The sequence below is a fragment of the Cebus imitator genome, unplaced genomic scaffold (assembly GCF_001604975.1).
Source record: "Cebus imitator isolate Cc_AM_T3 unplaced genomic scaffold, Cebus_imitator-1.0 Scaffold14, whole genome shotgun sequence".
Taxonomy (NCBI): Eukaryota; Metazoa; Chordata; class Mammalia; order Primates; family Cebidae; genus Cebus; species Cebus imitator.
In genome coordinates this window covers 8,510,323-8,534,158 of record NW_016107329.1, presented here as the reverse complement: position 1 = coordinate 8,534,158, position 23,836 = coordinate 8,510,323, and the positions used below count along the sequence as shown (strand labels likewise).

Here is a 23,836-nt window from a genome sequence, read left to right as displayed (position 1 = left end):
GATCTGAGGATTCTGGACCTATGTATGGCATTAGCTACCTACAGGCTATCTGTGGAGGATTGCGGTGGCTTTCCTAAGACCCAGGCTGACCTGACAGAATCAATAGAATGTTCTAGGCTTGAGCGGCACGAATTCCAGAAGTATTTATTAAGGAAGAAACACAAAACCTTGAGTATAAGATAAAGGGGGGAGTTTCTTGAAACTGTCATCTTTCTAAAATACTCAAGAAATTCCAACTTTCTTATGTCTGTCTTAGCCATAAAAACAGGAATGAGATACTTCCTGGGTCATAACTGCTGGGAACACTAGCAGTGTGGCCTTTTTATTCTCTTTTAAAGCATTCCGTGGCTTCAGGGGAAATGCAGCTGGCTCCTTGGACACAGAAATCGTTAGAATAAACACAAAATATTTATGTGTTTAGATAACAGTAAAGTAGGACCAGTTTCGTTCAGAACCATTTGCGTAGCATTTAACTGAATACTTGAGCACATTTGATTTTTAAAGTAATGCTGCCAGGTGAGCCATGCAGCTGGAGTCATCCTTGACATACAGATGATGCTGAAACCGATTTTTAGAGCGTCCCAGGGGTTGGCGGTTGGCGCTGGAGCCAGCACCAGAATGTTCTAGCGCTAGGCTAGGTTCTTCTCCCATCTCTGCAGAAGAGAGTGCGTGGAGAGCGAGGTGCGCGGAGCTCCATGTGCTCCCCGAAGTGCAGGTGCTTGTTTTTGCAGTCGTTTGAAAATAGGGCTCCGAAATCTGCGCCCTCTTGCAGATTTATATCATTTTCTTGGGATCTTTTCCGATTCACTCATGAAAATATTTTATTTTTATTTATTTATGTATTTATTTGAGACGGAGTCTCTCTCTGTCACCCAGGCTAGAGTGCAGTGGGTGATGTCGGCTCACTGCAACCTCTGCCTCCTGGGTTCAGCGATTCTCTAGTCGCAGCCTCCCGAGTAGCTGAGATGACAGGTGTGTGCCACCATGGCTGGGTTATTTTTGTATTTTTAGTAGAGACAAGGTTTCAACATGTTGGCCAGACTAGTCTTGAACTTCTGACCTCAGGTGATCCACCTGCCTCAGTTTCCCAAAGTGCTGGGATTACAGGCGTGAGCCACGCGCCCGGCCCCCTCATGAAAACATTAATTGGGTATCTACCCTGTGCCATCTGTTCAAGGTGCTTGGGGAGGGAACTAGAAGGAATGGCAGTCACTGCCTGCTGGGTTTCGACATCTCCTGGTAGGGGACCACTCAGAGGATGGGGACCCAGGATGTCCCCTGGCAGGGAACCTGTAAAACCCAATTTTGATAGATAATTATATCTAACACATTTTTAAGAAAAAAATAAAGTTTTTTCTTAATTGACAATGAGCAATTCTCTCAAGGTTTAAACCTAAAGACTATCTTGCATGCTTTTGTGTTATCAACTATAATTCCTACCTTCAGAGTATATCATCTTCATTTTTCAAGTTTACTTTTATCACAGACCAAAAAAAAAAAAAAAAAAAAAATCCATCACCTACCTTGTGGCATTTCCTGACTTTCTGTGTCCTGGTTTTGTTCCACGACGCTGCCCCACACCCACAGACATTATTCAGTTCAAGTTAATAACATCCTCAGCTACCTAGGAGGCACTAATTGCTGTTTCTCAACATTGCTGCTAATGGAGAACACATCTTTTGAACCCTCAAGGTCCTTGCTTTGGAGCTAATGAAAATAAAGCAAAGTGTCTTCATAAGAAAAATAATTAGGCCAAGCCCAGTGGCTTATACCTGTAATCCCAACACTTTGGGAGGCCACGGTGGCAGATCACCTGAGATCAAGAGTTCGAGACCAGCCTGGCCAAGATGGTGAAATCCCGTCTTTACTAAAAATGCAAAAATTAGCCAGGCATGGTGGTGTATGTCTGTAATCCCAGCTACTTGGGAGGCTGAAGCACAAGAATCACTTGAACCTGGGAGGCGGAGGTTACGGTGAGCCAAGATCGCATCCCTGTACTCCAGCCTGGGTGACAGAGCAAGACTCCATCTCTCTCTCTCTCTCTCTATTTATACAAACGCAGAAGAGAGCTAACCTCTTGTTGATATTTTGTTATCAATTATTTATGTTCCTGCAATCTCTCTTCTTCTAACTAAGTCATGACCTAGAATTGTGATAAAGTTCATGGAACTTCATAAAAAGACAGTTGAGCTGGTGAGCAGAGGTGTGATTTCATGTGCAGGCTCTCAACAACTCCAAAGTGTGATCATTCCTGCAGTGGCCGGAGCTCAAGTTGGAAGCATTCATTTATGCCCTTTGAGCATAGTACTCTATATGTATATTTTAATGGAATAAGTAAAAACCAAAACCAAAAGTCAACCGAAGTGTTGGCAGCAGTGACTGGGCAGCTCAGCCCCCGCCCTGGATTAGGGCTCTTTTGAGGGACATTCCTCAGTTGGCTTCCCACCTCTCAGCCAGTCAGTACCAAGCCTCTAAAGTCTACACAGAGGCTGCCTCTTGGTGTGTAGGTGTGTGTCCTGACATCCTTGGGGTATCACCCAGGCGGGAACCCTCAGAGAACTGTGTGCAACTTATTTGAAGGATGGTTTTGCTACCACTGGGCTGTTTTCAGCTCTGCACATATTAGATAAAGGCCCCCTGCTGTGCCAACGCCTAGCTTTAGCTGGATTTGGCCCCTGATAGCTGCAGTGTGCAACATGTACAACCGTCCAGAGCTACAGAAAGTGAGGTTCCAAGCCTGCAGCAGAACACTTATTGTCTGTACTGTTTTTCTCATTTTAAAGAGATTTTTAAAAATCTCTATTTGAGGTAAAGAATGTTAGGTGATAGGTTTAGGTAGAGGCATCTGTGATTTTGATTTTAATGAGTGTTCATGTTGATAGGTTAAAGCAAAGGAGAGAATGTTATCATCTTTTTTGAAAGCCAAAAAACTGGATAGATTTTTTTTTCTTTTAGAATTGGCAAAACTCAGGAGAATGGGCTAAAGTGCCTTAACACATAAGTTTTCTATAAACTTGTAGTGGAAGAGGACCAAGGAAAACCTTTATAAACCATTATAAAATGAATGAGAAAGTGCTATCCAGAAAATATCCATCATTCTTATTATTTATAGGGTGACCGCATTTACCTGTAATGCAGTATTCTCAATATTCAGATTACTAGCTTTATATTTAATTTTGATTAAATTTTGAATCCTAATTAAAAATATTTACCATAGAGTTCTTTTAGGCCACATCAAAGGGATTTCTCTCAACTCTGCCCACAGAATGTATTCAATGGCACTGAATATTTAATGTTTTTAATAGTAATATATTACTATAACGAATATTTAAGAAAAGGTTTACTACTGTAAGGTCCACCGGGAGTTTTAATTAATTTGGAGGAAAATGTGTAGTCCCAGAGCTCCCTCTAGTGGTGAACAGCCACAGACCACGGCGGCTCTTCTCCCAAGCCTTGATTCGGGCCACTGGCTCCTCTGCCCGGTGGTGTCCCAGGCTCCACTGTCTGCCAGAGTTTGGGTTTTCTCCAGACCCTTCTGTGTCTGAGTACTTCTCCAACAAGGGAGTGCTTGGCTGAGATCCCATGGCATGGTGTGCCTGAGGTGCCAGGGCCCGCCAGGGAGGGCGTGTATGTGCCTGTTTCAGATGGAGGCAGCGCCCTCGAATGTGCTGAGGGGTGCCAGGGCCCTGGGGTGCTGCTGTGTGGATTGCAGGTGCCTGGAGATGAAGGGTGGGTGTCTATGGACGCCCCGGCCAGGAGCTTGGCGCTTCATATGGGCATTTGCATGTGTTGTTAATGGAGGCAGAGCCAGGAAAATACAAGTGCTTGCAGAGAATGCACTGCATGCTGGTGTGGTGTGATGGGCAAATGGAATTAAGCTATTGATGCAAGATGCGCTGCCTGAGCACAGCGACACACGGGATCTGACCAAGCAGCTTCACGGGTCTTTGGAAGAAGATCATCATCATATTTTTCTTCCTTTTCAACGTGGAAATCTGACTGCTTTAGGGGACTGACTTAAAATGGTTCTGTTGAACAATATTTGAAACAGAGTACTGCTTTGGAGTAATAATTAATGAGAGCATTTTGGACTGTTTTTTTGAAAGAAGATAAGAAACAAACTATTGAAGATACTAGCTGCCTCTGGAGACCTTGGCTCACAGTTTTACTGTGCGCTTCTGTGTGTGAGTCTCGACTTTCATGAGGGACAAATGTCTGGAACTTTGATAAGATCTAAGGACCTTCAGAAATTTTTAAGATTTTTTTTTTAGCTGCCACTAATTTATCAGTACTCAGTTTTCATAGAACGTTTTTACTGGATTGAGGATGTCACATGGTTTGTTTGCTTTTGGATGGCTTTCAGGGAAGTCTTAAATGGTTTATAATAAGACCACACTGAGGGCTCCTTGAGTTATTCTTGTGTTGAATGATAGTTCTTTAGGAAGTATTTTGTGAAGGACTCTTTTTAATTCATTTTTTTCTTACAAGTGAATGTGCAAAGTGGATTTTCATGGATCAGAAAATATCAATGGTTTTATTTCTCTGTAAATGTGGATCTGTGAGAAATAGTCACTGTGCATCTCCTCTGTAACCATCACCTTCTAGCTGTGGATTACATATGGCCTGAGTGTTTAGCTCTGTCCGTCAGCTTCATCGTGAGTGTTAAAATTCATGTTAGAATACTTGAGCCAAGAATTGTGCCAGAATTCATCGTGGGCTTGGATAACGTTTCGGCATCAGGATTTGTCCAACAGAAATCTATCTTTGAACATGGACACCCAGAGACAATTCTGTGTCCAATGATGTAGCTGAGGCAGGCTCTCGCTGAGCACAGGGTGGACCGTCTCTATCGCATGGACCTTGTTGTCAGGGCTTGGGATTTTCCACTCAAGAATCCCAGGACCGGAAGTCCAGTATAAAAGTTACAGTCCAGGCTTGGCCAGCAGAGAAAGGCATTTTCACGTCTCGTTTATCCAGCCCAGCTCCCACCCCTCAGACCTCAGCGCTGTTCTTTTGGCCAGGAGACTCCAGCACTGAGGTCTCTCACATGCTTGATCATCTCTACCATCGGCAGCTTTGGAGCAGTCAGAACAAGGCTGGTGACCATCAGAAGGAGGACAGTGGGGGACCAGGACATGAGGAACTTGCCCACACAAGCCCACGTGCTTTAGAAGAGCCAGGACGAATCCAGAAGTCTCCCAGAACTAGAACAACTCTTAGGATATCTGAAGGTCATGGATTTTGAAAGATGAAAATTCAGAAGTCCTGGGCTAGCGTCGTGTGATAGACTACTCTCACAGTGCCAGTCAGGGGTCGCAAGCCATTCTGTTTTTCTCTTTTGATATGGAATTCAATAAATTACACCAGCTATTAAACACTTTATTATAAAACAGGCCTTGTGTTGGACAGTTTTGCCCAGTGTAGGCCACTGTAAGTTTTCTGAGCACATTTAAGGATGGCTAGGCTAAGCTACGATGTTGGGTAGGTTAGGTGATTAAATGTTTTTGACTTAAAAATATTTTCAACCGGGCTGGGCGCAGTAACTCAATTCCAGCACTTTAGGAGGACGAGGTGGGCAGATCACATGAGGTTAGGAGTTCGAGACCAGCCTGGCCAACATGGCGAAACGCTGTCTCTACTAAAACTACAAAAAATTATTGGGGCATGGTGGCAGGCACGCATAATCCCAGCTAGTAGGGAGGCTGAGGTTGCAGTGAGCCAAGGTCGCACCACTGTACTCCAGCCTCAGTGACAGAGCAAGACCTTGTCTCAAAAAAATATATATATATATATTTTTTTGCTGACAATGGGCTTGTTGGGACATACCCCATCATAAGCTGAGGTGCTCTGTGTGCACTGCTCAAGCCCTTGCGTCTACCCACATAGTCCATGGAGGGCTACTGCACGCATTTCCCGATATTCACCATCTCCAGCTAGACGCCTGGGCTTCAGGGAGAAAAGGAGAGTTTTGGGAAGAAGACACAGATTTGCAGCCACGCTTTTTGTGCGTGACTGGTGTAATCTTTCCTGCTTTAATGTTACATATTTAAATGCAAGAAATAATAGTAGTGGTAAGTGTAGCTGCCAAGTGCCATCCACACTATTAAATTTCATTCCTGTACTTCTAATGAACACATACACATCCTCTTCAGAGTTCAGTTGTGAATATCATAGAGCAAAGGCGAATGAGCACTCAGGACTTCCTCTTAGGAAAAGCAGACCCTCTAGGTGACCTCCCTGTCCCCTGTCCTTGCTCATACCACCGTGGCCATATTTCTGCCCTAATGTCAAGCCTCCTGGCGTGGAGGGAGCTCCCGGCGGGGCCTCGCCACAGAGTTTTCCATGACCTTGCGGCACGGCCTGCAGCCTTCCCACCCCTTTCTCAGTGGCAGCGGCACTCAGGAAATGGTCCTGCTGATGTCTGATGGTGGTTGGGCTCAAGGAGTTGGCCTTGTGGAATTCTGGGCAGAGTTCTGGAGTCACCCACCGACTGTGAGGCATCCTCGACCTCATTTCCCCTTCACTGGATGCTTGCTGAGCACTGGCTTCAAATGTGAGGGCTTTCGTTCCCGGAATGGTTTGCAGTCTTGCTCGTAAATGGAAATCTCAAGGTGCCAGATGACAGAAAGCAGCAGCAGCACCAGTGTGGCGCAGGGTCCGGAGCGCGAGCTTTCCCTGAGCCTGTCAGCCACTGCTGCGGACTCCGGCCAGTCCGTAATGGTGCCCAGAACTCTCAGATTGCAAAGGCATCGGGGGTCCTGTCCTGCCCAGTAACCTTTTACTACCTTTTCAAGTTTTTAGGACTCACACGTGGAATCCTACCTGATGCTGAGCTTCATGTCATACAGTTGGCTAGTTCAGCATCCCATGACTTTCATTGAATTCAAACACTGAATGAATGAAACAATGGCATTGCGTGTGAGGAAGTTACAGGGTCGAGGTGGAGAAGAACTTGCAGTCTCCCTGATGAGCATTGCTTGTTTCCCATGAATGCACCCAGCACGTGGAGGCTGCCATACCCAGTACACTCCATGCTCAGTACCCGGACCTGGTACTCATACTCAGTCTGTGCACAGAGGAAGCCCCAGAGTGCTGGCAGCATTTCTGTGTGTGCTTTAGTCTGTGGTGAAGTTCTGTGATCCCAGTAGTTCAGGTTGCAAAAATCCATTCAAATTTTGATTTAAAGATATGGATTCCTCGTTGGCTGCTGAAACAGGCGTTACAGGGTCGTTGACTGTGTGAATTCTGATGACCGCTTATTCTAGGCATATTTTGTGTTGACATCAGTTTTTGTTGTTGGTAATTATAATTTCCCTCCGCATTTAGAAGCTTCATGCTATTTCAACTTCATCTGTCCTGGGTGTTTGATTTGTATTTGGATTTCTGACTTATCTGTGATGGAAGCTTATTTGAGCATTTGATATCCTGAATCGTGAACTTGTTTCTACAAGTATTGGAAGAGGAAGAGAAAGAATTGGGTATTATAAAATGACTTTTTCTCCACGCATTTGAAGGATTTTTTTAAAAGTCGATGCTTGCTTTAGATAATACATTAAGCAAGAATGTTAAATTGCTCTGTGCATGAAACCCTATGTCATGCCTAACTTGGAATGGCTAATTTTGGCGCCAAGATCATTCCCCATGTTGCATTCGTTCATCTGTATAGACAGCCACACTTCGTTCTCCCTCCACGCATTCTGAGTTTCGTCATCTGAGGACACAGCAGTTATTGTCTCCATTTTTGGCATAGACATTGCCTGTTCTGACTAGGGAGTTGCACTGATGTTCAGAAGTGAGACCACAAGGTATAGCTGCATGAAAACTTTCCATGTAATACTCTTCAAGTTTCTCATTTCCCTCTTCCATTTTAAGTAGTCATTGCTGTGACAGACGATGGTTGTGGGTCTCATTTTTGCCTGACACGAAGTCTGTGGCTGCCATGGATTTTTGGACCTTGCCTTGAGCACACCATGGGAAATGGATGATCGAGGGGCCTGTTCTCTGACTCCTAACTATGCACATTCGCCTTGAGCTCCAGCGGAAAGGGGGTCACGGGGGTCACGGTTGTCGCGTTGCCAATAGCAGCTGCAAAGTCTGGCTTGGACACTACTGACTCCAGTAACCTTTCTACAACTTGTCCAGCTCTTTGCTGTTCTTACAATCCCGGTGGAAATGTGCGAAAAGCGCAGAGGAATGATTTGGCCCCATACAGCATGCTAGTCGCCAGCTAACCATATAGCTGTTTAAGTGCTTATCCTGTCTGTTGGCACTGCCCTGGTTCCCATAATAACCTTGGACAGGGTGCAGAGTATTAGATTATTCGTGTGCACTTTTATCTGAACAAAAGATTAAGAATGTTTAAAAAGAATGTGGGGAATGGCAAGACCCATGTGCATGGAGGAGTCACTTCCTTCTTAGCTCCTTCATTTCAAAGCTCTGGGGAGACATAAGCGTTCTAGTGACGTTGGGAAAGAATGTGTTCTTGCGGTAAAAGCAAGGCCTGGGAATTCAGATTTCTGTGTTCTGTTCCCAGCAGCATGAGGGGTCACCCAGTGACATGTGACAAATCAGTGAAGCATTGGAATCTTTCCCTATCTGTGAAATGGACATAAAAGGGTTGGTACCTTGGGCTAACATGAAGTTGGTGAATTGTAGAATATTCTGCTGGGAACCGGCTTGCTCTAGTGACCCAGAAAAAACAGGGACTGTGGTGAAGGCTGACCTCATTTCTATTTCTGGCTGTAGTGCTGACTCAGTGAGAAACTAGAAATCAGTGAATCTGGCTCCGGTCCTCCGTGCATTCCATGGTTAAATCGAGAATTATAAAATCTTATCATTGTGTCTCATGGCGATACTGCCAATGTTAATCAAGTACTAAAAATACTCCACCAAATGTATTAGAAAGCTTCCACATGGACATGCCTTTCTCATTTCCATCCTATCTGATGCTGGGTTATTTGGGGCTACAAAGTCTGTATTTATTTATTTATTTTAGCCAGCTGTTTGGAGTTCAGTCCTATTCTGGTTTGAGGAGGCTTTTCCTACATCTGAAAATTGGGTGGCCCAGATTGCTGACCTTGTGCCCCAGAGCTCCTCTGCTCTTGTGCCCTGGGGCCATCGCTGCAGGCGAAGGATGGGTGTGTTTAAGGAGCTCTTCATTTGAATGAGTCTTGGTCTGGAAATGTTTCTCCTTCCTTGCAGGCACAGGCCTCAGGGAGAAGGAGCCAGCCTTCCCTGTCAAACCTGGGGCTCAGAGCCTCATGGGGTCACGGCTGCTCCTGTGGCCGATTCCCCGGATGCTGGGGCCTGAAGGGGCAGTGCCACATGGTGGGGCTTGAGGTTCTTTCATCCACTGACTATTTTATTCAGTTCTCTAGCGTTTGAAACGATCTCTCCCAAATTAACCACATACTGTGTCTAGACTCCTGACGTATACTTAGAATGAAACACACAGCTCTACGGAGGCCTGGTGGTTGAGTTCCAGGATTGTAAGCTCCTTTCTGCATTTGTGAAAATGCGGCAGGCAGTTAATTCACCTGTAAGTACCAGGGCTGGCTGAGTGGCTTGGAAAGGACGACTTTGGATGTTTATGTTGTGTAATGTATCTGGTCAGTTTCTTTTTACTTTAAACTAAGACAGCTTTGAGAAGAGCACTGAACACTGAGTAATCCCACCAGTAATCTCCAAAGTGCCTGCTTTCTGTTTTTCAATCAGCTAATAATGGCTAGTCAATCTACCCAATTCCTATGGTAAGACTGCATTAAAGTCCACACGCTGTAACGCAAATAGATCTTCTTGATTTCTTATCCTAGTTATGGGTTTTTGTTTGTTTGTTTTTTGAGATGGAGTCTCACTCTGTTGCCCAGGCTTGAGTGCAGGGGCACGATCTCAGCTGACTGCCACCTCCTCCTCCCAGGTTCAAGTGATTCTCCAGCCTCAGCCCCCTGAGTAGCTGGGATTACAGGCATGTGCCACCATACCTGGCAAATTTTTGCATTTTTAAGTAGAGACAGAGTTTCGTCACATTGGCCAGGCTGGTCTCGAACTCCTGACCTCAGGTGATTCACCTGCCTCGACCTCCCAAAGTGCTGGGATTACAGGCGTGAGCCACCGTGCCTGGCGCAAAACACACTCTTGAAAGACATTTCTCATGAAAGCCCACCATCACCCCGTGATGGTTCAGGGGAGGCTCAGCATCTTGCGTGAGGTCCTCCGCACTGTGGACTCTGCCCACTCACGCCTCCTAACGGTCTCCGAAGAGGAAGATGTCTTGGAAGTTCCGTCACAAAATCTCAGCGCTGGGACTGTTGCTAACAAGAGAGGTCCACTGATAGTGTGAATTTATAACCGGTTCAGTGAAAAATCCCTCACTATTTATTATTTTATTTACCCAAGACATTATTTGGCATTCAGTATATCTGAAGCATCGTGCCAGGAATGAGGTATGATTCCTGCCCTCAGGAGTTTAAAGCGCAGGAGAGCAAAGCTGCCTGAAGCTGTCTTCGCCGTCTGTTTCCATACACTCCCTGCGGACTTGTGCAAGGCTGGATGGTAGTTAGATTAATGATGGCAATTGGCTCATAGGATCACGGAGGCTAAGGAGTTCCATGATCTCCCACCTGCAAACTCAGGGCGCCTGAAGTGTAACTCAGGCCACGGCCAGCTGCTGGAGAGCCCACGGGGCTGCTGGTGCAGGTCCCTGAATCTGAAGGCCGGAGAACCCAGTGTTCTGATGTCCAAGGGCAGGAGAACATGGGTTTCCCAGTTCCGGAAGAGAGAGAGTTGGCCTCTGTTCTGCCTTTTTGTTCTATCCGGGCCTCAGCTAACAACAGTACCTAGTCACCTCGGGAGAGGGAAGGCCTTCCTTACTGTCCACGTAGTCGAATGCCAATCTTTTAGAAACACACCCAGAAATCCTGCTTTACCAGCTATCTGGGTATCCTGTGACCCAGTCAACTTGACACCTAAAATTAGCCATCGTGGGCCAGGCGTGGTAGCTCACGCCTGTAATCCTAACACTTGCGGAGGTTGAGGAGGGTGGATCACCTGAGGTCAGAAGTTCAAGACCAGCCTGGCCAACAGGGTGAAACCCTGTCTCTACTAAAAATGCAAAAATTAGCCAGCGTGGTGGTGGGTGCCTGTAGTCCCAGCTACTTGGTAGGAGGCAGGAGAATCACTTGAACCTGGGAGGTGGACATTACAGTGAGCCAAGATCACGCCACTGCACTCCAGCCTGGGCAAGAGAGTGAGACTCCGTCTCAACAACAACGACGAACACAATTAGCCATCACAGTTGCACCAATTCCTTCCTCTGTTTCTTTCCTGCTGCCTTTTGCCTGACTTGTGTTCCTCTTCTGTAGGGCGAAAGAGGCCTCCCAGGATTACAAGGTGTCATCGGGTTTCCTGGAATGCAAGGACCTGAGGGACCACAGGGACCACCAGGACAAAAGGTAAGCACCCCGTGGGATGAGGGTGGGGTGGATGTGGGCTGGGGTGGGGCGGATGTGGGATGGGGGTGGGTGGATGTGGGGTGGGTGTGGGGTGGATGAGCGTGGCTGTGAAATGGGGGTGGGGTGGATGTAAGATTCCCTGCGTTTCTGAGATGACAGTGATCAGTGACAGCAGCGTGTCTATTCTGTTCCAGGGTGACACTGGAGAACCAGGACTACCTGGAACAAAAGGGACAAGAGTGAGTAGGGCTGCCGCTCAAATCGATGACTCCCTGCGTGGGACAGACCCGCTTCCAGGCTTCCAGAGCCGGCACCTTTCCCCTCCATTCTCCAAGCCCTCATCCTCTGCCTCTTCCCCAGCTCACACAGCAGGGGCGGGCAGGGCAGCCAGGGGCAGCCAGGACCCCCTGAGCCCCAGGGGCCAGTGCACAGGCTGAGCTCCTTAGTGCTGGGTTCTGCAAACTTGCTTTCCCCTATTTGTTCTTCTTCAGGAATCTCTTCTGGGCATTTTTTAATTTGGGAAGGGGCAGTTGATGCCGCGTCTATAGTCATTAGACAGCGGTGACTTCATTTAATGGAAAAGTTGTGGTATTTTCAGAGCCAGAACTGCTTTTCCTCCTCTCCACCTCTTATTAAAGATGAAATGGGGCAGAATTATTTCGCTCATGGGTGCCCTTACGTTTGAAGGGATCGACAGTTAGGTTTTTAAAAATTCATCTTTAATTTTTTTTATTTCAATAGTTTTTGTGGTCCAGGCGGTTTTTGGATAGGTGGATAAGCTCCTCAGTGGTGATTTCTGAGATCTTAGTGCACCTGTCACCCAAGCAGTGTACACTGTACCCGCTATGCAGTGTTCTGTCACTCACCCCCTCCCAGCCTTCCCTCCACCAAGTCCCGACAGTCCAGGGTATCACTCTTGAGCCTTTGCATCCTCAGAGAGGTCTGCCACTAGTGAGTGAGAACATGTGGTGTTTGGTTTCCCATTCCTGGGTTACTTCCCTTAGAATGATGGCCTCTAGCTCCATCCAATTTGCTGCAAAAGGCATCATTTTGTTCCTTTTTATGGCTGAGTAGTATTCCACGGGGTGTATATTCCACATTTTCTTTATCCACTCATTGGTTGCTAGGTAGTTAGATTGGTTCCCTATCTACGCAGTTGCGAATGGCAGTAGTGTGCTTTTGGTGTAGAATTGCTCCTGTAAGCCTGGGCGGTTTGCCCTGGGCTGTCCCCTCTGCCGCCTCTTGTGCAGAGCGCACTGTCTGCTGTGTGTGTGTGTGTGTCTTCTGGATACCAAAAATCAGGGCAGGACTCCGTTAACCAGGTGGATATGTAGGAGGAAGTAAGGTTTCCAGCCCTCCACTGACATGCTTTCCTTCCACACTCGCAGGGGCCCCCGGGAGCATCTGGCTACCCTGGAAACCCAGGACTTCCCGTATGTATAGAAAATGCACTCTACTTGTTTCATGGAATGTTTTTCCACCAGGTGATTTTCGATTTGGGTTACATTTTCACCTCTTTACTCACAGGGTATTCCCGGCCAAGACGGCCCGCCAGGCCCCCCAGGTATTCCAGGATGCAATGGCACAAAGGTAAGTCCAGAACCAAGACCCTCCTTTTCGAGCATGTCTATATAATTTTGCATATTAAGGAGTCAGGGAGTGTGATTCTGTTAACAGAGTTTTATTTGCCACCGTTGGAAAGTTACTTGTCCTAAAGTTTCCTTTATTTAGTAAGGAAATACGGTTTTCCCATATTTAGTGTACCAGAAAGATATAATTGTTCCTTTCTTTTTTTGTAGACTTTTATCCTAAAATTGCTTTTAAGCACGAAGTTTATTACTTTTAATCAATTACTACACCAAGTAGGAAAATGCCATAATGAGCCTTTGCCCCTAATAATGATGCTATCAAGTATATTTCTTCCTTCACAAAGTGGTACACAGTTGCACAGCTTGTGACAAACTGTTTTTAGGAAAAGACTTTAACCAACAGATGAAGGGTAGGGCCGAGTAACTCATGTGGTGTCAGGGATGGCGTGTGTGCCCCACGCAGTGCTCACGAATGACGTTCTACTGTCTCCCCAGGGAGAGAGAGGGCCGCTCGGGCCCCCCGGCTTGCCTGGCTTCGCTGGAAATCCCGTGAGTATAGGGTTATTTGTGGGCAGAACTTCTTTCTTTTTATAATTTCTTTCTTCTCATTCCATTTCTGTTTCTTTCTTTGCTTATGTTTTAATAACTTATATTTTATGTATAATATTGTATAATAACATTTTTAATGCTAATGATATTTTGAGAAAAACAAAACTAACACCAAAACTTTCTTTTTTAGGGACCACCAGGGTTACCAGGAATGAAGGTACATTTTATTTTATTTTAGGTTGCTTTATTGGATTCATGACAGGGAATCTGTTTAAAACAAGTGACATAAAAACACATTTTCTTTAAACCGCTTTGGCCGACTGATTGCTTCTGAATACGTTTCCCTAAACTGTGTTACATTAAAAGACTGTATAAGCAATATGCAAACTCAGATCTTCAACTCTAATGTTCAGTCACCTGGCATGGTTTCTTAATGGGGAGTGAGCAGCGGACGAGGCCTGGTGTGATGGCGAAGGCTCATTTCACCAGAATCGGGGAGGGCAGACGGGAGAACGGGGTTCCCTAGGCACCTCTCAGACTTCCAAGGAGGGAACCTGGACAGCTTTTCCCAGGCGGGGTGTTTCTGTCTTGGGGCTTGGTTGCTGGCATCAGCCCAACCTCAGACTGTGCACCCCTGTAATGTGTGTGTTGTGCTTAGATGCAGGCTGGGGACCTCAGGCATCTAGGTGTCGGGAGCTTCCCTGTCAAAGGGAGGCTTACAGGTCTCAGCAGCCGCAGTAGAGATGACTGCTTACCTGAATGAGGCTGAGAGTTCCCGTGCTCCCGTGATTCAGAACACATAGGAAATTAATCCCCATTGTAGCCCTGTGTGTTAGAGTGCTCCAGAGACACAGAACCAGTAGCGCGCGCGCGCGTGTGTGTGTGTGTGTGTGTGTGTGTGTGTGTGTAGCCAGAAAGGAGAAACTGCTTCTAAAGCATTGGTTCTCATGCTTGTGGGGCCAGCAAGCTCAAAACCTGTGGGGTGAGCGGGCAGGCTGGACACCAGGGAAGAGGTGGAGTTGCCGTCTTGGGTCCAAAGGCCGTGTGTGGGCAGAATTCCCTCCTTCTCCAGGGAGGTCAATCTTTTATCCTCTGAGGCCTTCAACTGATTGGATGCGGCCCACCAGCGTTATGGAAAGTCGTCTGCCTTATTCAGAGTGTACTGATTTAGGTGTTAATCTCATTTAAAAAATGCCATCGCATCAACATCTGGACTGGTGTTTAACCCAATAATGTGTCGTAGCCAAGCTGACAGATAAAATTTACCATCACATCCTGCTTTTATAAAAATACTCATCCCGAGCCTTTTCTCAAAAGAGAGTTCTTATTTTGTGGGAAGAGCCTGTGGTCACGCAGTCGTCTTTCAACCAGAGACAGGGGCTCTTGTCTAGATGGGGGGACAGTCAGGTGCACAGTGTTGTGGCCCCTTTGTTTGGCCACCTCCACATTCAGTCCTGGCTGCGGCTGAGCTGACCATGGAGAGGTTAACGCTGGTCGGGAAGACGGTGGCCATGATGGAGACACGGCCAGCCTGTCGATTTCCAATTTACACAGGCTCTGGATCCCAGATGCAGGCCAGTCCTGTAACAGTAACATGTACCAACTGCTCACTGAGTTTTAAGTTTCTTCACGTGAATGTCAGTGTTTGCAACTTTCTTTTTTCTTTTTCCGTCCTCTAGGGTGATCCAGGCGAGATACTTGGCCATGTGCCTGGGATGCTGTTGAAAGGTGAACGAGGATTTCCCGGACCCCCAGGATTGACAGTAAGCATTTGCTGGATATTTATAAACGTGCCAGCTTACTCCGCCAGGTTTGCATCTTAACTCATTTCTTTCTCAATGCATTCCAGGGCCCACCAGGACTGCCGGGGCTTCCAGGCCCTCTTGGGCCTCCAGGATTTACCGGACCACCAGTGAGTTTTGGGGCTCTCTCCAAGGCAGTCATTTAAAGGGCAACCATATTGAGGTGTGAACGTAAATAATAATTTAGTAAAAACTTTACACGGTCATGGTTGCTCGTAATTTGGACATGGCGGAATCAGCTTCCCTCTTACTAAACATCTGGCTAGCAACCCGGTTTTCATATCCCCAGAGCTGTGGGACAGGGGTGACGGTAGTATCATAAACCGATATCCTGAAGCAGATAGTGCAGTCATGACTGTAGGGTAGGCTGGTGTCGCTGATACCCACAGCCTGTGGGAGTGAGTTCAAAGATGGACAGGCATGCTCTGCCCTGGGTGGCCTCACCGCGGAGCAGGGAGAAGGATTGGTAGCGATATGGGCTCCTGTACCTGCCGGGAGCAGGGAGCAAGGGGAAGCCCAGGAAAAATATTTAAGAAATAAATGATCATGTTGACTGGAGAACCTTAGGATAACATTAGCCTAAAGAAGGACTTAAAGCTCCCTAGAGTTGTGAATCCTGTTTAATTAAAATGCTGTCTCTCGCAGGGTCCCCCAGGCCCTCCCGGCCCTCCAGGTGAAAAGGTAAAGGTTTTTTTTTTTCATTTTTTGCCCTTTGGTATTAGTATAAGACTGTCATGAAATTGCTATGGCTCATTCTTCTCCTCCTTTTAGTCTGTAAAAACGTTGGCAAATTAACCCTGTCTTTATCTAAATATATTTTTAAGTATCGTCTATCATTTATTACCTATTAATCATCTATCAATATATTGGTCTGTCATTCATCCCTTAGTCAATACTTTGGAATCACTGATATTTCCTTTAGTTCTCCAATGCAAGAGTTTAAAAACTGTAAATTTAAAAAAAGGTCTTAGAATCTTTGATCAGTAATACTTTAAAAACTTTTTTCATAGCCATTGAATACAGCATGATCATTACTTTGCAGAAAGTTTTATGAAGGTCATGGGACAAAGCTGTTGCCTGAAATCTACCGTCTTATGGCATTTTGTGTGAGGTTTGTAGAATAGCTTTGAGCAAAGTCGACAAGTCCAATAATGAAGCGTGTTTTTTAATCCACAGGGGCAAATGGGCTTAAGTTTTCAAGGACCGAAAGGTGACAAGGTGAGTGCACATTGCTCTGGAGTGCTTTCATGTTGAAAATCACAGTCCTCAGCCGACAGTTCCCACCTCCGGGTCAACGCTTAGACTCTTCTAAGTGTAGTTACTCTTCTCTGCATGTTCTTGCATTAGGTAGTGTTTTCCTTAAAATGCCAGCATTATGGAATTTATTCTAGCATCTTCAATACACTGAATTTATGAGAGTGCTCTGTGGTCTGACAGGCAGAGAACGAGGCTAACGCCAGCAATCTGTACAAAGAGTTCAATCAAACTCTTCTTCATCAGTGATGAGGTCAGACCTTGGATTTATAAGCCTCAAATTGAGGACTTGACCATTAGGAAACTGAGGACTTGACGCTGTAAGCCCCGCAGTGCTGAAGTCCATCCGCAGGAGAATTCGGACTAGCTCGGTTGGAAGTGGCCTCCTCACCACCAGCCTCTCTTCTCCGAGGCGGGAAGGTCCAGGGCCGTCACCAGGAGCACTGGGACTAGCACAGTTGGCAGTGGGCCCTCACCGTTGGCCTGTCTTCTCAGAGGCAGGCAGGTCCAGGGCCAGGTGGGTGTGGGAGGAGATGCAGTGTGGAGCCGGGAGGGCACAGACCACAGCAGTCGACTTCATCCTGTGGCGAGGAGGCAAGGGGCGGGTCCCTGATCCTCTTCAGGAGCTTCCCTGGATCAGACCAATGAAGCAGGCACTGGCTAAGACAGGCTGCCTGCCATTGCTGCAGCCAGCCTGTGGAAGGGCCAGACTGTCCTCTGACACCCAAGCTGGTGGGGGCTATTGCAACCCGGGCACCCACTACAGTGGGGCCTGGATGGATCTGGATGCGCAGGTGGCCTCTGCTTGCCACCCCAGATTTTGGCCCATTCTTTTCACAAACTTTGCTGTATGATGACTCTGAAATGTATGCCCTTGTAATGTTGAGGTGTAGTCAGCAGTTAGGATGCCTGAGGAAGGAGACTCTTGATGCTTGTCTTATTTTGGGGTTACCTAAAATGCCTTCTTTTTTCTCAAACTCTGTTAGGCAGTTTGCATTCCTTTCCTCCGAAGCCAATGTACACTACACAGGTGCAGGCACATCCAGAGCTGTCTTGTAGGTGTTCTTATTCCACGGTTATTCCTCATTCCCGAGCTAGTGGCTGCTCATCCTTCTGTGGCCCCTGGGAAGTGAAACTCTCCTGCTTTAGATACTTACTGTACCATCTTCCTATTGAAATTTTCTGCAGAGGCAAGGATGATTAGAATACAATGGAGTATAATTACATTGTAAAAATAGGGGTTTTATTTTAGGGTTTTACCTGTCTCTGCATTTTTTAATCTTTAAATAATTGTTTCTATGCCTAATTAATTTCACATTTTTATGTTGACAGGGTGATCAGGGGGTCAGTGGGCCTCCGGGAGTACCAGGACAAGCTCAAGTTCAAGAAAAAGGAGACTATGCCACCAAGGGAGAAAAGGTACGGATGGGCTTCGTCCAGTGAGTACTGGTTTTCTAATTCTGGACAAATTCCAAGGGACAAAGAGAAACTGGGTCGAAACTCAGTTTTTCCAGCTACATTCAATCCTGACCTGGAAAACAGATTTTAGATCGTTCATTCCACAAAATAGGAGCACCTTTGAGAGCAGAGGCAGCTGGAACCGGGTTGGTCTAAGCCTCATCTGAGGCTCACCCCCTGGATCAGGGCTTCTTAAATGTGCCCCAAGTTCTATATGGCTTGGCCAGTAGGAGGGAGCCGGGCCGGGGGTCAGGAGGAGGGCAGGGCCGGTCATCCTGGGTCAAGCATGATGAACCCTACTCTTCCTCCATTTGTACTGTCAATGCTAAGTGAGTGCTGGAGATCAACGTGAATTTATTTGTTAATATAACAGAAAAAGTGTGCCCTTTTTCCTTGCTGTGTGTTTAATGTAGCATACAACAATTGATATAGCTGTTCGATAGTGCTTATCTGTTTCTCTAATTCTTTCAGGGCCAAAAAGGTGAACGTGGATTTCAAGTAAGTACTCAGTTTCTGCCTATTATTTTTAGGTCAGAGACCATAAAGTACCGATTTAAGTTACAAGCTTATTTCACCTTAAGTTTAATATTTATCTAATTTAATATTTGCTATTTATCTATTTAATATTTATCTAATTTTGCTTAAATAGATGAATGAATCTCTTTGTCTTTTTGTTCATTTAAGGGAATGCCAGGGGTCGGAGAGAAAGGTGAACCCGGAAAACCCGGACCCAGAGTAAGTGCTTTCCAAAGCCCTTTTACCCTAAAACAGTTCTTTCGAGCCAGAAGTCGCGGATTCTTAGAAACATGAGAATGGAAAAGCTCACAGGGACTTCTAGTTTATCTCTTCGTGCCCTGAAGTGCTTTTCCCAGACTCCTGGGCTGTATCATTTGCAAGGCCTCCCAGGAAGACAAGGTCCTTCTCTGTTTGAGGATCAGCCACTGGCTGTGGAAAGAGGCTTCCGAAGAGCCCTGGGCCATCCCTGAAACCTTCGGTCCTGCTCTATCCAAGAGCAGCAGGCTGGCTGGACTTTACCACCTGGAACACCAGGCTGTGTTTGCACAGTCACAAGCCTGAGCGGCTGAGACGCTTCTCACTTTGGGGATGGTGGTGATGTGAGACCTACCTCGCTGCTAGTCGGCTGGAATGGTTCTGGTTTCTACCTGGAAGTAACATGCAGAAACCTGTGTGAAATAAAGCATTTGCATAAACTTGCAAATACTCAGCTGCCAATAGGCAAAATTCTCTGATGTGAGCTTTGCTACCAAGATACAATCATATTTTAGAAGGCTTGTAGCTCATCAGACTCCGTTCTTTAAAAATGGAGCTCTCTTCTATTGCAACCTGTTCAGTTACTCATCATAAACTGCATTACTTATCGTTGTGGTGTTGCCGACTTACATGGAGCCCTCCTTTACCTTGCTTGTGATTTCATAAAAGAGACAGCATATTAAGCTATCTGAATCAGAGCTTTGGTGTTATATCCTAGTTACTGTTATTATTTATTAAAACTAACATTTGCATCTTTACAGGGAAAACCCGGAAAAGATGGTGACAAAGGGGAGAAGGGGAGCCCCGTAAGTGTTTCTCTGCAGTTTTTACAAGCAGGCCCACTGTTGCTGTCACTGGCCTCTGACGATTGCTGCTTCTCTCTGGTTTCAGGGTTTTCCTGGCGACCCCGGGTACCCAGGACTCGTAGGCCGCCAGGGCCCACAGGTAAACACTGGCGCTATTGTGAGTCTTTATCTTCACTTTCCAATTCAACCCAGAAGTCTGCTTATTTTTTCCTAGAATAAAGGACCCTGTGCTCAGGGAAAACACTTGTTTATGCTTCTTATGGAAGAAACACAGTTTAGTGGCTTCCTTTGTGTTCAGGATTAAAAAATAAAATGAAAATACACGAAATGTGCCACTCAGTCAAGTTTTTATATCTTTTTTTGGTAGTAGATTTTTTTTCCTGATCATAAAACAATGGGAAATACAGAAAGATATCAAGAAGAAAAGAAAGTTTCCCTAATTTTTTCTATAAACTGCTCAGAAATGTCCAGAGTTCACATTGTCCCCAGGTGCATACACAAGCAGGCAGTTTGTAAAGGCGACAGTGAACAGTATAACTAACTATTTCAGGTAATCATATGAGGAGGATCTATTTCAATGTCCATCAGCATAATTGTAATATGAACATTCCTGCCTTTTGTTGCCTGGTATTTGGGCCATTTCCGAATGTGTATGCTTACAAGTATTTTTGCTCACTTGTCTGGTTGTTTCTCTGTCAAATTCCTAAAAGCATAGTAGTGGGGTCCACATTGGGACACTTGTTTTGAAATTTTTGCCACATGCAACCAAATTGCCCCAGAAAGTCCTTCTGCCAGGCCAGGCCCTTTTAATTGGGGAATTAACAAACAAACAAACAAACTCTAAAAAATATTTGTCAATCTTACAGGCAGAAAAAAGTCTCATTATTGCTTTAGTTTTCTCTCTTACTATGAGACTAGGTAATGTAAATCTTTACTAATACAAGAGATAATTTTGGAATATTCATCACCAGTGGCGAGTGGAAAGCTGGGGAGAGGGCCTGCATAGCCTACAGGCGATTTATTAAAGCCAGGGACAAAAGGGAGAACTCCTTGGCCATAATTTTTTGAGGAAGTAAAATCCTGTAAATTTTAAATGTAGGTATATTTAGAACATAGTGGCTGAGATATTTATGTCCTCTAGATATTTCTAAAATCTGGTATTCATATAAGAAAATTCAAAACATTCCATTCTTGTTTACTGCTTTAATATAAAAGGAAAAAATATACATTCGTGTCATAATGTACATATTTTTGAGCTGTTTAAATCATTTTGATGATTTTTATATAAAAATATTTGATATGAAAGGGTTAATTTCTTTGGGTTTTTCATCTACTATGGATGAGATTTAAACTTAAAGTGATCAGAATTTATCCACCAATGTTTTTAGTTAATATTAGATTTTATATTATGACCTCCAATGCAAATTTGAGAAAATCTTCACCTAAAAACCTCATGTAAAATGACTTCTTTGAGAAAATATATTTGGAAATCATGCTTTTATATTATTTTATTTCATTTATCTTTTTAAAGTGGAAAAGCCTTGGTTACCAACTCATCAATGGTGCTGTTTTCCAAGGGAGTGTGCAAGCAACAGGACAAGTATCTGGGCTCTTTTGGAAAAAGAATAATTAGCCCCCAACCGACATTTTACAGAAATCCTTATTTTCACGTGTCACGTGTATGCAAAAAAAAAGTGAAGTCTATTCATTTTTTTTTTTTTTTTAGAGACGGGGTTCACCCTGTTGGCCAAGCTGGTCTCGAACTCCTGGCCTCAAGTGATCCACACACCTCGGCCTCCCAAAGTGCTGGGATTACAGGCGTGAGCCACCGCGCCTGGCCATTTATTCATTTTTGTTTTAATAGTCACAGAATGAGAGATACTAAAGAGAGAAAAATAGTTTTAATGTACCCCAGGCACTCAATTTTACCAGAAGAAATGTTTAACCTGCTTTCTGCAAGACGATCTTTATGGTAAGAAAATGCAGGGAAAGTTTTCTTTTCTTTTGTAGGGAGAAAAAGGCGAAGCAGGTCCTCCTGGCCCACCTGGAATTGTGAGTAAGGGTGCTGTCCCTGGTCTGCGAGCATGCTGGGGAAGGAAGGAGCGGAGGCACAGGGCACAGGCCCACAGCTCTCTAGAATTGCATTTTTTGTGTAAAGTGGCTTATGCTACTTGAAATGATTTTCTAATTTGTATTGTATGGCGTTTAGTATTTACTATTTTTATTATATTTTGACAATTCCTGCACATCTTTAAACCACTGAAAATGAAAAGGCTGCACATGGATGAGAATATTAGTAACATATTTGACTCCTTTTTTTTTTAGATGGAGCCTTGCTCTATTGCCCAGGCTGGAGTGCAGCTGTGCAGTCTTGGTTCACTGCAACCTCTGCCTCTCGAGTTCAAGGAGTAGCTGGATTACAGGCACCTGCCACCACGCCCAGCTAATTTTTGTATTTTTAGTAGAGACAGGGTCTGACTATGTTGCCCAGGCTGGTCTCAAACTCCTGACCTCAGGTGATCCACGTACCTCGGCTACCCTGAGTTCTGGAATTTCAGGCATGAGCCACTGTGCCTGGCCTTGACACCTTTTTATATATATATATATATATATATATATATATATGAAAAAAAACATGGTCCTTTGAGGAAAAGTTTTGTAAGAGAAACAGGCTCATCTACGATTTAACTATCCTGGCAAAACAATTTTTATTTTTGCAAACAACACTTTACTAGTGGACAACATACATATTTTGCATAGCTGTCAGTGATGTGTGTGACATTTAAAAATAGGCGTTGTCATGTTTGCAAGTGTCTTCACGGTGCTCATTTTCCGTCTTGTCAGAGCTGTGCAGTCATTGCTTCAGCGATTTTGCCCCTGGTTTTTTTGAACTAATGAAAATGTTACCATTCTCTCCTTTGCTGCCTTCCTTACAGTGCCGCAGGTAATGCGTTCACACAGCCCATTTTATTTATAGATTTACATCGAAGGTTTTACTGTATTAATTTTTTAACTGGCAAGTAAAACTTGTATATACTTATGGTATACATCATGATGTATACCAAGTTATATACATAAATGTATATAACTTGTGGAATGACTAAATCAAGCTACATGTTCTTGTACATGTTCTCTGCATGTTCTTGCATTAGGTAGTGTTTTCCTTAAAATGCCAGCATTATGGAATTTATTCTAGCTTCTTCAATACACTGAATTTATGAGAGTGCCCTGTGGTCTGACAGGCAGAGAACGAGGCTAACGCCAGCAATCTGTACAAAGAGTTCAATCAAACTCTTCTTCATCAGTGATGAGGTCAGACCTCGGATTTATAAGCCTCATTTTACATTGACATGTTTTAATAATATCTATTTAATTAATACACAGGAATTATATTTTAAAGGTAATATACAAAAGTTGGCTTTGCCACTTGTCTTGAATTTTATTAATTTAGAATCAGGCTCAGTAAATTTTCCCCTTTTTAATGAGCCAAAAGTGCCTCTTATTGTCTTGCTACCTTAAGGAAATGCCTACTTTTGGTCATCAGAAAAAAAAAAAGCCAAAAACTCTTCCAATAAGAAAATTTGCATATTCCTATTACATATAGCCTAAGGAAATTTAAGAGTGTTCCTGTCATAATACCTGTAATGTAAAACATTTAATTTATGGCTTGTATGTACAATTAGAAGTTATAAACCTAAGCCTCAAATTGATGTTAGTCCAACTTTACCTCGCTGGAGTGTTAGAAAAGCCGCTGCCAGGCAAACGATTATGAGAGGAAGCAGGAGCGCCTGCCTGGCAGAGTCCTCTGCAGGGTCCGCTACATCCCAGTTCCTGCATACGTGTCTGAGGATGATCCCCTTCCTCCCTGTCCACCGCCGCGGCTGCTCCTTCACTTCCGTGCGTCTTGAAATAATAACGAATATGTCCGTTTCTTCACTCATACTGCTTTACTGTACAGGACTAGCCACCCGTGCTGCGGGATCATCACCTTTCCTTTCTCGATTCAGGTTATAGGCACAGGACCTTTGGGAGAAAAAGGAGAGCGGGGCTACCCTGGAACTCCGGGGCCAAGAGGAGAGCCAGGCCCGAAAGGTAGCTTTCTTGCCTTTTTCTCCCCCTCCTCCTCCTCCTTCTCTTCCTCCTCCTCTCCCTCCTCC

General features: G+C 45.0%; 1 protein-coding gene across 1 annotated transcript in view; it reads left to right on the top strand.

Moving 5' to 3' along the window:
* Positions 1-23,836, top strand: part of COL4A1 (collagen type IV alpha 1 chain) — a 149,647-nt gene that overhangs the window by 75,289 nt on the left and 50,522 nt on the right. Inside the window, exons 3-19 of the mRNA XM_017501855.2 lie at positions 11,361-11,450; positions 11,645-11,689; positions 12,839-12,883; positions 12,978-13,040; positions 13,535-13,588; positions 13,779-13,805; positions 15,268-15,351; positions 15,438-15,500; positions 16,036-16,071; positions 16,567-16,608; positions 17,977-18,063; positions 18,574-18,600; positions 18,787-18,837; positions 19,635-19,679; positions 19,765-19,818; positions 21,690-21,731; positions 23,687-23,774. Coding sequence (XP_017357344.1) covers positions 11,361-11,450; positions 11,645-11,689; positions 12,839-12,883; positions 12,978-13,040; positions 13,535-13,588; positions 13,779-13,805; positions 15,268-15,351; positions 15,438-15,500; positions 16,036-16,071; positions 16,567-16,608; positions 17,977-18,063; positions 18,574-18,600; positions 18,787-18,837; positions 19,635-19,679; positions 19,765-19,818; positions 21,690-21,731; positions 23,687-23,774 — 943 coding nt within the window. The remainder of the gene's footprint in view (positions 1-11,360; positions 11,451-11,644; positions 11,690-12,838; positions 12,884-12,977; positions 13,041-13,534; positions 13,589-13,778; positions 13,806-15,267; positions 15,352-15,437; positions 15,501-16,035; positions 16,072-16,566; positions 16,609-17,976; positions 18,064-18,573; positions 18,601-18,786; positions 18,838-19,634; positions 19,680-19,764; positions 19,819-21,689; positions 21,732-23,686; positions 23,775-23,836) is intronic.